At 44.1% G+C, this 14,687-nt stretch overlaps 1 protein-coding gene across 1 annotated transcript; it reads right to left on the bottom strand.

The window, feature by feature from the left end:
• Positions 1–6,624: 6,624 nt before the first annotated feature.
• Positions 6,625–7,514, bottom strand: LOC101768489 (GTP-binding protein SAR1A). The gene is made up of 2 exons (XM_004979063.3): positions 7,349–7,514; positions 6,625–7,248 (listed from the first exon to the last, which is right to left on the bottom strand). Exons 1-2 carry the CDS (start codon positions 7,478–7,480, stop codon positions 6,802–6,804), a joined length of 579 nt encoding a protein of 192 aa, XP_004979120.1. The 5' UTR covers positions 7,481–7,514; the 3' UTR covers positions 6,625–6,801.
• Positions 7,515–14,687: the final 7,173 nt, after the last annotated feature.

Raw genomic sequence — 14,687 nt, 5'->3', positions numbered from 1 at the left:
CTCTTAGGTGTAGTCATCCAATATCTTCATGAAGAGGTCCATTTTGGTGGTAAGCATGTCCGCTTCGTTGACGGTATGTGTACCTCTCTGACAAGGTTGGAGTCGCTCATCGCTCCACCCTTGATTAGAGACCATCTTCTCGATCAAATTTGTAGCAGCTTCAATAGTAAGCGAGAAGAAGGCTCCTCCACCAGCAGCATCAACATGGCCTCGGGATGTCGGAGTCAACCCATTGAAGAAGTTCTAAAGAATGAGCCACTTATCCATCCTGTGGTGAGAACATGCTAGGATGTACTCTTACTTATCCATCCCGTGGTGAGAACATGCTCGGATGTACTCTTACTTATCCATCCCGTGGTGAGAACATGCTAGGATGTACTCTTGAAGCCTTTCCCACGCCTCAGGAATTGACTCAGCAGCTGCTTGCTGGAAACTTGAAATCCTTCCATGAAGGGTGTTGGTTTTGCTCAATGGGAAGAACTTTCCTAGGAATGCTGCTGAACATTTATCCCATGTATTCACCTTCATACGGCTCACATAGAACCGTTGCTTTGCTCTCCCTAGGAGAGAGAATGGAAACAGTCGAAGACGAATAGCATCTTCACTCACCCCACTGATGGTGAAGGTGTTGAATAGCTCAAGGAACTACTGTAGATGGGCACTTTCGTCCTCATTGGCTTTGCCACATAATGGGCTAGCCTGCACCATCGTAATGAGACCCATCTTGATCTCAAAGTTCACATTCCTCATTTCCACCTTGGGGCCTTTCAGCACCTGAGAGGCTGAGGGAACGGAGTACTCACGAAGAGTCTTCTGGGCCATTGCGTTTGATGTAGATGGTGCGAAGGAAGCTAGATCGACTGCCAAGAGAGTAATCTGAGGAGGAATGGCATGAGATCGTACCCTTCTCACAAGTGACTCTAAATTCTCGGTAAAGTTTGTCAGCAAGTCGAAAGCAGTCATACACTACCTGTCTTCGCATCAAAGAAATAGAAGCCAATCAAGGTTAGCCTGCTTGAGTAATGATCTATCAACTATGAATATAAACATAAAAAAAATAAAAACTTTGAACCAGTGCCTTCCTGAGAAACGGTACTAGAAATGCTTGTTGGTATATTTAATGATCACGAATAAATCTGCAAGCGCATGGATATACCATTGTAGCATTTCACCCAAGAGTATTCCCAAGGGTATCATATTTCCCAAAGGAAGGCAGGTAGGTCAAAAGATTTTACTATGCATATGAGTATACCATAGATGGATAGAAACAATACTCAACGCAGGGGTAATATATGATAGATATGTAGTGTGACACACACATGAATCATCTCAAGATAACTAAGCTAGGGAGAAGGATTAAGAGTTAGCTTTAGGTTCATATGTTCTTCCTATATACTGCACAGATCATACAATCATAACATACATACACATTGTATAGGACTCAGGCCTATGCACCCAGGCACACACGGGGAGATAGTACTCGTACCAGTTCCACCCGGCAAAGTTACTGCTAATTTATGACCTCCTACAGCATACCCGAACGTGGAAGATTACGAAGGATGGATAAGGCTGTCACCACCTGCCCCCTACCCCTGCAGCCTGTGGGCAATCTCATATTCAATGAAGCTAAGCAATCCAAGCACCATGCTTGCATTGTTAACAACACTCCAGCCATCCCGAGCTATTGTGACTATGGCTGAAGCCATCATAAACATGGCCATTGAACCGATGTTGTAGCATAGATTAACTAAGCTATACAAGGTATATATGTGCATACAGAGTATGTACTGAAGCATGATCTCAAGGCATACATGAGAGTATATAAGCATACACTACGATAGCAAGGGTATATGGCTAGCATACGAGCATTTAAGCCTAGCAAATCAACATAGCAAGGGTATATATCTAACTCATGCATATAAGAACCAACCACAACACTATATAAAGAAGATGAATACTTTGAATAGAATAAAGTCAACCTAGGAATGTAAGATACAAGAGTCATACCCTAGACTCCAATAAGACTTGGAACCTCAACGTACAGCTACTCTAGCCTAACTTCCCTGACTTGAAAATGATTCACTTGTGGCATGTCTTAGAATGGAGGTGGTGCCTCTCTATTTATAGGCTCCTAGAGGCGGTTCTGCCAGGCAACCTTCGGGGAATATCCTATAACCGACGTAGGGGCCCCATCAACCGTCATTGTTGGTATATTTAACGATCACGAATAAATCTGCAAGTGCATGAATATACCATTATAGCATTTCACCCAAGAGTTTTTCCAAAGGTATCATATTTCCTAAAGGAAGGCGGGTAGGTCAAAAGAGTTTACTATGCATATGGGTATATCATAAGATGGATAGAGACAATACTCAAGATAGGGGTAAGATAATGATGGATAGAGTAGTGTGACACACACAGATGAATCATTTCAAGATAACTAAGCTAGGGAGAAGGACTAAGAGTTAGCTCTAGGTTCGTATGTACTTGCTATATACTGCACAGATCATACAAACATAACATACATACACATTGTATAGGGACAAGGCCTATGCACCTAGGCACACATGGGGAGACATTACCCTACCGATCTGCCGATGTAGTTATTGCTAATTTACGAACTCCTACAACATACTCGAACGTGGGGGATTACAAAAAATAGACAGGGTTGTCACCACCAGTCGCCTACCCCTAGCAATCTGTGGGGCAAACTCATATCCAATGAAGCTAAGCAATCCAGGCACCATGCTTGCATTGTTAACAACACTCCAACCATCCTGGCTATGGTGTCAATGGCTGAAGCCACCATGGAAATAGCCACAGAACCGATGTCGTAGCATAGATCAACTAGCCTGTATAATATATGTATGCACACAAAGTATAACATGTAGCAAGGTCTATAAGCACACGTGAGAGTATATAAGCCTGCACTAAGATAATAAGGGAATGACTAGCATACGAGCGTATAAGCCTAGCATATCACTATATCTAGGGTATACAACCAAATTATGTATAGAACCAAGTACAACACTATATAAGGAAGATGTATACTTAGAATAGAATAAAGTCAACTTAGAAATAAAAGATACAAGAGCCATACCATAGACTCCAAGGAAACCTGGAACCTAAAGGAAAGCTATTCTAGCCTAACTCCACTCACATGGAAACTAAGAGGGAGAGAGTAATTCAATTTGTGGTGTGTGTGTCCTAGAATGGAGCCCCTCCCCTCATATTTATAGGCTCCAAGAGGCAGTTTTGTTAGGGAATTTTTGGGCAATATCCTTTAACTGACCTAAACCATCACCACATGGAAGCTGGAGACGAGGGGAGGCAAGGGCGATTCGGCTGACCCCCTGTGGGCCCGTCTCGCAACCGCCTTTCTCCGGTTGACTGCTTGGTGGGTCCCAATGGTGGTTATGTGCGTTATCCAGTGGATTGAGGTGGTTGTGGTAGCTTGTGAGCTCTTCAATCCATGGGATGCACATGTGGCAACCTCCCATTGGTCAGAAGTGTGTTTCTTGGATCCATAGAGGGTGCTTTTTCCATCATTTTGTGCTATTTCACCTTCAACCAAATATTCTCCAAGGACAAGTGAAACTACATTATTCGAAACCAAATATGCGTGTAAGAAATGTCAATCCTCCTTTATTCTTGAGTATATTGATGGTCATATTTGATACTTAACAACTGTCAACAGTCACCACGTGGAAGTAGAGACAAGAGGAGGCAAGGACGGTTCGGCCGACCTCCTGTGGACCCGCCTCACTACTGCCTTTCTCCGAGTGACTGCCTTGTTGGTCCCAATGGCGGTTGTGTGCGTTATCTAGTGGATTGAGGCAGTTGTGGTAGTTTATGGGCCCTTCAGTCCATGGGGTGCACATGTGGCAACCTCCCATTGGTTAGAAGTGTGTTTCTTTGCTCCATAGAGTGTGCTTTCTCCATCCTTTTGTAATATTTCACCTGCAACTAAATATTCTCCAAGGACAAGTGGAACTACATTATTCGAAAACAAATATGCGTGTAAGAAATGACAATCATCCTTTATTCTTGAGTATATTGACGGTCATATTTGGTACTTAACGACCATCAACGCACATGATTGCATGTTACTTGGAATGCCTAGTAAAATGCACCATAAGGTTCATTATTACTCAACTAGATTCCATTTATGAAATTCATTTTTTCTCTATAGTATTATCCTTTGGACAATAGTTATGAACTACTACATATTTGTAGAAAAATTTGATAGACAATTTCCCTTAACGACAAACGTGACAGTGTTGCACATTCCACTGACCAGTAACTTGACATTGTTCCATGACCCATCGATGATGAATGTGGCATCATTCCACATTCCAAAGAACCCAGCAACACAGTCTGTTCCTCTTTCTACATTGATGTGTGTGGTGGTGGACTTGTGGTGGTCAACAATGGTGTAGACTATGGAGAAGAAGAGGGGGTTTAATGGTCAATAACAGTCATGGACATAGGAGATAAGGGTGATGCAAAGTGAATGCACGGCAGTGGTAACACCTAGTAAAACGTATCATTGACTCCATTTTTGTTCAAATATATTCACCTTGAAATTCATTCTTGCTATATAGGATTATCATTTGAAAGGTAGTTTAGGCATAACTACATATTTGCATTTCATAGGAAGTTCCTAGGACAAGGAACATTGCAACATTGCATGCTCCATGGCCCGTAGACATAGGGAGGCTTGGTAGGGATGGTAGACGCGGTTTTGTAATAAGTGAGACTTCTGAGCCTTGACTTCTCATGTTAGTTGCTTTCTCAAGCCCTTCCTCATCTTCTCTCGATGCAAGTATTATATTCCTCATTTCCTCTTTTCAGATTAATTGTGTTCATGTTCATTCACCCGTGCTCCAAGTTTGTAATTATGCTTTTTCATATGTTTCATGATATAAATTTTTCCATGTGGATTTTAGGATCATCGACACGGTTTCGCTGCTGAACCTCACTAATTATAGTACCTTACTACTCCAATGGGGATCTATTGTAGTGACAATGGTGAACTGGTGGCAGTCTATGTCACCAAACAGCAACACTATGAGCATTGACACACCTTGGCGGTCTACATTGGCGCTGTGCTAAGCCATTGGAACTCCAAGATGGCAACGATAACACCTCTAGGATTGTCTTCGCGGTGCTTCTATACCACGCAGATGTGGAGCATGGCACTGGTGCAATGAGGTCGCCATCTTCTATTATGTGAGTCATGTCACAAACCTTGAATTTGTCAACTGGGAGGCCCTCAGAAACCTCAAGTAGATTGTGCAAATCATCATCTTTGTATCTTGTAAATATATGCTTTTTAAATATGGTGGAATTGCCTGAACTTACTCCATGATTGTGTGCAATGTGTTTATGTCTGCTCAGTTAATTTTTTTCCCAACCAGATTTACCTATGAATTGAAATACTCCAGTGTTATGTACTTCTACTTTAGATCATTTGTAAAAAATCCCCTAAATCAAATTCTGCAACATTGTTGCCCATTCCTGACGATTTGCAATAGATGCATCACTTCCCCCTTTTAACTTGCATGCCATTACGTACCAATCCTCTCCCACAAACCCCTACTTGCACTCACTTTTCCTTCTAAAAAAACAAAATCAACGACCATGGTGTCAGTTTCTACTCGTCTTTCCAACTACTCATCCGAGGAGTATGAGGAGCACATAGGTGATGAGTATGATTTTGTCTTCCGATGACCACATGTTTTAGCGTGACTCCCTCGAAGATGAGGAGTTTTTGGCGTTGATGGAGCTTGATGGCAATGGTGGCGATGATAATGTTGATTTGGAGGGATGAGGAAAAAAGTGGGGATGGGGAGGACGAGGAGAAGGAGGAAGAGGAGGAGTTGGTGCAGGAGGAGGTGATAGAGGTGCTAGGGATGATGTGGTTGTGGTGGATGCGGAAGTGGTGGGCATGGACGAGGCGGTGGTGGAGGCCATGTACAAGGCAGTGGTGCAAGTGCATGAAGAGGAAGAGAGGGCCCCAAAGAGGAGGTGGTTGGACATCGACATTGGTGAACGGCGCTCCGCACTCCGGCATTGCTTTTGATGTCGGCTAGGTCACTTGCATCATCATGGAACAACATCCCCACTAATGATGTCAGTGAGGCAGCATTGCCGGTGAACTCCTCGGCAGGCGCATTGTAAATTAGTCTATATTTAGAGGGTTTTATTTAATTTTATTATAGTTGGAACAATGCACTTGTTTTATTTACAATCTTGGGTCTTCATGTCTTTTTTTTTTGGTGATGAGCTTTTAACGCTGGTACTACCATCATGCAATAAGCACAGAGGTTACCTTCTTCAGATTGGAATATGGATTCTAGCAATTTGGAATATGGTTCCAGCAATTAATAATGCAACAGAGTTGGGTCCTCTCACCAATCTTAATGAAATATTTGTTCTACATGGCTTAAACTTTGCCTACTATAGCAGCAAATCCGAACGTGTTGATCAGTTCCAAAGGTGCCCAGATTACCATGTATATATTGTTTCTGGTTTCCATCAGCTCATCACATTGTAAAGCCTTGAATACCAGTTGCTCATTACCAGTCAACCACCACAAGATGAAACAAGAGCGACACAACATGTCCAAAGTCTGGATAGAAATGAAACATACTGTGACCACTTGGTTCCTATGTTAAAAGTACGTTGAAACCACCATATACAAATTCAGATGAACATTTGGTCGAGTGAGAGCACAATAAAGAGTAGTACTTCAACAAGCACACCGAGAGATATATATACCATGGACCCCCACATGACCTACTTGATGTACTGCGACATCCACCTGAACCCCTCGCCGTACCCCATCTTGCGCACGACGCTGCACATGAAGATCTCCACCGGCCGCACGCCGGCGAGGTCGATGGTGCCCTTGCCGGTGGTGCAGCCAGCGAGGCCGAGGTAGTACGCCAGATCGCGCTCCGCCGCCGCCCACGGGACGTCAATCTTGTTCCCCAGCACGAGGAACGGCACGCTGGCCAGCGCGTCGTCCGACAGGAGCCCGGCGAGCTCCGCCCTCGACTCGGCGAGGCGGCCGCCGTCGGCGGCGTCCACCATGTAGACCACGGCGTCGACCTTGGCGTAGTAGTCCTTCCAGACGCGGCGCGCGATCCGGTGGCCGCCGAGGTCGAAGGCCCTGAAGTTGATCCGCCCGATGCTCAGCTCCTCCGACGTAGGGTGCTGCGTCGGCGCGTGCTGGGTCAACGTCTGCGTAGGACAAGAAGATGGCAGCGACCGTGTTAGCGCCGGTCGGCGCTGGCCGGGGATCGAGTGGTGGAAGTGAAGGGAAGAGTAGGGGGGACCTGACCTCGTCCTTGAGCATGTGGAGCAGGGTGGTCTTGCCGGAGTTGTCGAGGCCGAGGAAGAGGATCTTAGCCTCCTTCTGCCAGAACCCCAGGGACGCCAGCACGTCGAAGAGCCAGTCCACCAGAAACGACATCGCCGGCCACGAGAGGATGACACGGTGAGTTGGTCGAAACTCGTAAGGTTCTGTGCTGGCCCGACACATGGATTCCAGGCTCTATATAGTTGACGGGTCCATGAAAGAAAAGAGAGTTTCGGTCGCTTGCGTGTTAGGACAGTCGATGCGGGTACGGGACACATCATCGGATGAATCTGGTGCGTCGATTTCGAATCTGCTTGTGGAAGAGTTGTATTTGTGTGATGAGGTCGAATCGTTGCCTTCGTCTTGCGGCATACCAAGCTGGCACCTGCCACGTCTCTCTCGGCCACATCATCAACTTTTTTCTAGACGCTTTTTGCTTTTTCTTTTCTAGCTACTAGTGACGGCACCAGATTCAGGTGATGACGGATTTCAGCTATCCATTGAGCACAGGATTAGATTCACACTCAGTAGGAGGATGTAACACCAAAAAAAGTATATGCACATGCCAAGAAATAGGAGAACACCCCTTTTTACTTAGGACACCCTCTTTCTTTCTGGCTCAAGAGGTGCGGGAAACTTCCCAGTTTGCTAAAAATAACCCATAATCCAAGAATCCCCTACTTTATTAAAAAAACTTCAGTAATGCTAATCTTGAAAAATCGGACGCTCCGACATATGTTGCAATAGTTAAGCATCGATGTTGCAACTATTTAAATTGTTTCTGCATGTTTCACGGTGAATGTTGCATGAAACATAGTGTCCATATTGCGGTGGGAGTTTTCTATCCCAAAGTCGAATGACGTAGTCATTTTTACACATACTTTTCATGTTTCAAACAATGAACGCTGATGTTGCACTAGGTAATTTTTAATGTTTTGTTGGAGCGTCAGCACTAGCAGCGCCGAAAAAACTTCACACCCGTGACCGGCTTCCTATAGTTTCTTCACGGTTTTCTCCGAATGGCATCTCAAGTTTATATTCTTCCACAGTAATTTTAAAGCAACACTTGTTAAAACTTGAAATTTAGACCAATTCTTCAAGAAACAAGGTTTTCTAGTGGTCACTGGTCAGGAATATTTTCCTGAAGAGTATGTTTATCTGAAAAAGACTCATCTTACAGCAAGGAGGATATCTAAGAAATGACATTGAGTACAATTATTTTGTAGATGTGCACAGAGTTCTTATTGACACAAAAAGTCATAGCCATATAGCCGACAGAGTCAATATGTCCCTACTTAAGTGACGGAATATATTTTCCTACAGGTTTTCCATGTAGTCCGCTGTGAAAAGTTGGTTTTAATAGTACAAAATTACGGAATGTTCTTACTAACTCAGTTGTTTATAATTTTTTATGATTGGATTTACAGTTAAAATAAATAAGTTTCAAGTTTATTTGAGGCTAACATAGGGAGTTATACGTTTGTGACCATTGAAGCTTGAAGAACCGAAACAACCAAGACCTTTTCTTTTTATTAGAATGGAAACAACGATGAACTTGCTACAGAGAGGCAGGGATTTCGGTATGTGCCTACTGCTCAATGCTCATGTTTATCTGTCTCCTGTAGGATTAAGAAGATAAATCTACAAGATCCAAATCCAGAAGTAAACCATGCGTCTAAAATAAGTAAACCTATGCATGTCCTGAAACCATTCTGAGGGGCTATTTGGATATAAGCTACTAAACTTTAGCAGTGTCACATCGGATGCTCGGATGCTAATTAGGAGGACTAAACATGAGCTAATTAGAAAATTAATTGCAGAACCCCTGTGCTAATTCGCGAGACGAATCTATTAAGTCTAATTAATCCATTATTAGTAAATGGTTACTATAGCACCACATTGTCAAATCATGAACTAATTAGGCTTAATAGATTAATCTCGCGAATTAGACTCCATCTGTGCAATTAGTTTTGTAATTAGCCTATGTTTAATACTCCTAATTAGCATATAAACATCCGATGTGACAGGTGCTAAACTTTAGCGGGTGTATCCAAATACCCCCTGAGATACTGACGACGCAAAAGGGCCAGACAAAGTCACATCAATCCAGGGCGAGAATGAAATGGTAACTGATGAACCATCACCAAGGGAGCTCTCTCCTCCTCCTTTGCTACCATGCTCCGATCAACCGCGGTCGGCTCACCTGCTTCGCCACCAGATGCTTCCTGATCTCCCACAGCCTGTTGCTTTTTAACTTCTCCAATTAACTGCTGTGTAGATGCTGCCTTCTTTGCCGCTGCCGCAGGAGCAGCTCCAAAGCAGCTGCAAAGTTCCAAAACCATATCTGATCTCCGTACAGGTTTGTCTGATCTTTTGGTAGTTGTTCAGTTTCTTCAGGATGTGTGATTGTGCAAGTGATTCAGGAACATTTTATAAGGGAATTGGTAACATTGCTTTTTGTTGAAGGATGGTTTGAAGCTCCCCCAGTTGGAGAAGAGAAGAGTCGTGCTGATTTGCAGCTGTATACACTACTGGAAAACTGACACTAGTAGAGAATTGATCTTCCAAACAAGAACTTTTGTCCCGGTTGATTTTGGACCCGGGACTAAAGTACCTTTAGTCCCGGATCAAATATCCACCACCGATGGCCACCGACGGGGGCTCTTTAGTCCCGGTTGGTAATATCAACCGAGACTAAAGAGCCCCCTTTAGTCCCAGTTGTAACAGCTAGTGGGATGAGGAGACTTTTTATCCTGGTTGAAAACACCAATCGGGACTAAAGGCCAACCCTTTAGTCCTGGTTGGAATTACCAACCGGAACTGGATTTAGTCCCAGTTGGTAATTCCAACCGAAACTAAAGGGGGACCTTTAGTCCCGATTTTATTTTCAACCGGGACTAAATGCCTCCTGAAGCCTTTATCACCCCCCCTAACTCTCTCTTTCCACCTTATCTCCTCTCCCCTTCCTTATCTTCTCTCCTACTCTCCCATCCCTTATCTTCTCTCCTCTTCTAGGTTGAGCGGCGCGCAGGCATGAGCAAGCGGCCAACGGGCGCAGGCTCGGCGCGGAGCGGAGCGGCGTTGCCCAGCAGGCGCGGTGTGGAGCGGCGCCAGTGGGAGTGAGCTTGTTCAGACCGGCGGTGACGGTGATTGGGTCTAGGAGGGTGCGGTGGTTGCACACATAGAGGCACCCTCCTGCCTGGTGCTTCTCTGTGGCGTTCAGCAATGGGGCGGCAACGAGGTAGTGGGATAGAGATGCACGGGGCGGAGCAGTGTTGGCGGGCGCGAGCCCGGCGGAGCGGAGCGAGTGGAGCGGAGCGGAGTGGGTATTTTTTTTATTTTTTTAACTTTTCAATCCCAGTTGGAAGTACCAACCGGGACTAAAGGACCCCCTTTGTCTCGAAAATTTAGTCCCGGTTGGATTTTTGGGATCTATGGCCCTATCCAACCGGGACTAAGGTAGGTTTTCCACCAGTGTGAGCATTGGTACTAGCCCTTAGTACTAGTTTGTTTTTGACCCGGTACTAATGTGAGCATTAGTACTGGGTCTAACAGCTAGTTCCTCAGTTACCCCCTGACACCCTTTAGTACCCGTTGGGAGCTCCAACCGGTACTAAAGCTCACCCATTAGAATAGGGTGAAGGCTCCATCCGGTACTAAAGGCCCTCAAGCACATTATTACCGAGTGGAAGCTCCAGTTGATACTAATGGGTGACCTTTAGTAATGGTTGGAGCTCCCAACTGGTACTAAAGGCCAACTGGTACTAAAGGAGCTCCCAACCTTTAGTACCCCGTCGCTCCATCAGTCTTATCCATCTCCCCCATACCCGCTCCCATCCACCTTATCCTCCCCCTATCTTCCTCTCTCTTTGTCCTCTCTCTCTCAGCACCCCCACGACAGGGCCAAGGGTGGCGACGGGGGCAAGGGTGGTGATGGGGGCAAAGGTCGTGACAGGGGCAAGGGCGGAGGTGGGAGGCCCGACGCTGACCTGCTAGCTCAGGTGCAGTGGAGGGGCGATCAGGCAAGGAGTGGCAGGAGGACGGGACGGACGGTGTCGGGAAAGTGGGGTGACTGGGCAAGGAGCAGCGCGAGGATACGGCGGACGGTGGCGGGAGGGCGGGGTGACTGGGCAAGGAGCGGCAGGGGTGGGGCGACCGGGAGGGCGTAGCGGATGGCGGTGGGAGGGCAGGGCGACCGAGCAAGGAGCGGTGGGAGGGCGTGGCAGATGATGGCAGGATTTCTTTTTTTATTTGTTTTAATACCCCTTTAGTACCGGTTATTTGACCCGGTACTAAAGGTCCCACTTTAGTATTGAAGTAGCAATACCGGTTGCACAACCGGTACTAAAGGGGAGTTAGGAACATGTACTGAAAGGCGCTTCCCCAGTAGTGTTACCTTAAAACCAAGGTTCATCTTCAATTGTAGTGTAGTGCTAATAAACTGACACGTCAGCTACTGTAATCTTTCTCTCATTACTAATAGAGGATTTGTCAAGTAAAGTGTGATGAACTTGGTTGCGAAGGAAGGTGAAAATGATGGGAAGGTGAAAACAATGGCATGGGAAATGTAAAAATAACCTCAAAATCAGTATCTCCTTGTCGTTTTTCACTCTAAAAATGATTGGCATCAAGAGCATTCATGCATCGCATGTCCGTTCTTGCAACTTGTAACTTTAAAATTCTTTTGTCCATGGGAACCACCTATAAGTTTAGTTGTGCATTTTAGACCTGACCAATGAAAGTGCATTTAGGCCCCTAATTGGATTTTGGTGAATTGAATGACAAAATGATTAAAGGACTAACTTGTTTGCCTAAGATTATGAGCAAGATTTTATTCTTATATTCATGGTGTAATATTATCTCATGTGTTAAATATGTATTATATGGCTCACAATGAAGATAGCAAGTAAGTGTGTGATCCCATAATGCAAATGAAAGATCAATGACAAGTAAGGGTGAAGATAAACTTGAGGATATGTTTTATGGTTGAACTATAAGTCTCCAAATTATGTGATAGCTTGATTGACAAGTGAAGGGATCATGAAGAAAAGAATAGTGGTATTCACAAATGGACATTGCAAGGCTTCATATGTATATGATGAAAGGACATGGGCTTATGTGTTTCATGTTGGTCTTGTTATCGGAAGCTTGCAATTCATGGGAGATTTTTTATCAATCAAGAGGAAGCATTTGAAGAGGATTTCAAATGGGATATTAAAGTTAAAAGAAGATATGATCTCAAATGAATTTCATTCTTGATGTCAAGATGAAGCTAGACTCAATATGGTAACGATTGGATGAAGAAATCAAGCAAAGGATTAACAACGAGGTACTAAGCGAAGTTTGGCCAAGTGGTGACTTGGGCCATGAGCTTTGCTAAGGTGAAGTGGCTAGTGCTTGGAGAATTTCGAGGTATCTAGTCAAGTATTACCGAGTATAGTAATGGGATGCATAAAATGTTTATTGAGTCATATAAAGTGGTAACTTAGGATCCAAAAAGGGACTTCATTCATATGTGTTGAATATTGGTCCAAGTTACTATATCAAGTTCGATGTGCTCAAGATGATAGCAATGTTGAGAGCCCTCAAGATGACATTGATCAAAGTATGGCATTGATAAAGACTTAAAAGCTCAAGTGGATGATATTGTGTTTATATTTGTTCTTGAGTATAGGTATGACGTACTATTAAGAGGGATGCGACATTAGCTTATTGATAGCACCAAAAGTGCTCTTAATTGACCTAAGTGACAATAGCCTTAAGAAAACTCTCGAGTGTGCTAACTGTCCTAGCTCAGCTAACAATGGTCGATTCAACGAGTGGGTGAACCGAGAGAGAATGTTTGAAATGGTTGTTTTGTTTTCCAGTTTAAATGGGTTAGGCCTTTTCTCGCCCACTAAATAAATAGGCTCCAAAAGAAAAAATGGCACCCAAATTGATGTTAATTTTACTTATACAAATGGGCTTTGCAAATTATAAATTTGGCCCACAATTATATTTGGCTCAATAAAAATCTGCTTAGTACATGGGCCTAGCTAGACCTTAAGATATTTAGTGACGATTTTTTAATGGGGTCATCATAAAAAGTTATGTTGAAAAAATATGCAGTCGTCATAGAACAAGGTTTACCATGCATAATCTATGGCAAATAGTTTATCGTCATGCGGTCATCATAAATACATTTGCTATGACAAAAATACCAGAAATAATGATAATAACAGGTCGTCATAGATCCTAAGATTTATTGTAGTGTAACTCAGCCAGACCAGTCTGACTAATCTGACCAGTTTAAGCAACTCTAATGGCTAGTTTATGGTGAGTGGGGGTATTTATACCTCTTGTTCCCCTCCTTGAGGGGCTACTGGTTGCACGTGCATTTGACATCATCTAGTCACCAGAAAAGATCTCCCCAACCTCTCTTTGTGAGACTTGAGTGATTCTTGTGAAATCTTTGAGTTGGGATGAGAGAGTGATCTTGTGTGAGCATTAGAGAGCTGAGAAGAGCAATCTATAGCTTGAGCACTTGTGGTGCTTGAAGTGGTTTATTTCGTTTGTCACTTGGTCTCCCAGGCTATGTTTTTTGAATAGTTGGGATGAGAGAGTGATCTTGTGTGAGCATTAGAGAGCTGAGAAGAGCAGTCTATAGCTTGAGCACTTGTGGTGCTTGAAGTGGTTTATTTCATTTGTCACTTGGTCTCCCAGGCTGTGTTTTTTAATATAATCAACAACATGTCTGTCTGATTCCCTACTACACGACCCACATGTACAGTCGTTTGTAAACCATTTTGTACTGGTTGTTTTTGTAGCGACTGTAAAAACATCTTTCATTTCAAATAGTATTTGTACTGACGATTTCAGACCTGATTGTAAAAGTAATTTGTACAATCGACAATAACAGTTTGAGGCCCGATTGTAAAAGTAATTTGTATAGTCGGTTCTATCTGTACGAAGTATCTTTAAAAATATTAATTTTTGGCACCAAAAATATAGATTTTTTTGCACTCGAAGGTCCTAGGTGCACTAGTAGAGATTTGGGCTTTAGTCCCGGTTGGTAGGGTGCAAATATCCCGAAAATCCATCCGGGATAAACCAACCGGGACAAAAGGGAGGGTCTTTTATCCCGGGTCACCCACGGCCGGCGCTGCAAAAAAAAATTCCCGAGCTCCCAGGAGGAGGCCCACACGCGCAAGTCACAAGTCACGCGATTTTTCACGCGAAATATGCGCGTGCGCGGTTCGTGGGATTCGAACCCACAACCTCCAGCCTCGCGCGTAGCTTCCTTGCCATCCCACCTACACACCACAACTGACTATGGAGGGGA

The sequence above is a fragment of the Setaria italica genome, chromosome VIII (assembly GCF_000263155.2).
Source record: "Setaria italica strain Yugu1 chromosome VIII, Setaria_italica_v2.0, whole genome shotgun sequence".
In the NCBI taxonomy this organism is placed as follows: Eukaryota; Viridiplantae; Streptophyta; class Magnoliopsida; order Poales; family Poaceae; genus Setaria; species Setaria italica.
This window is presented reverse-complemented; position numbering and strand designations above follow the sequence as displayed.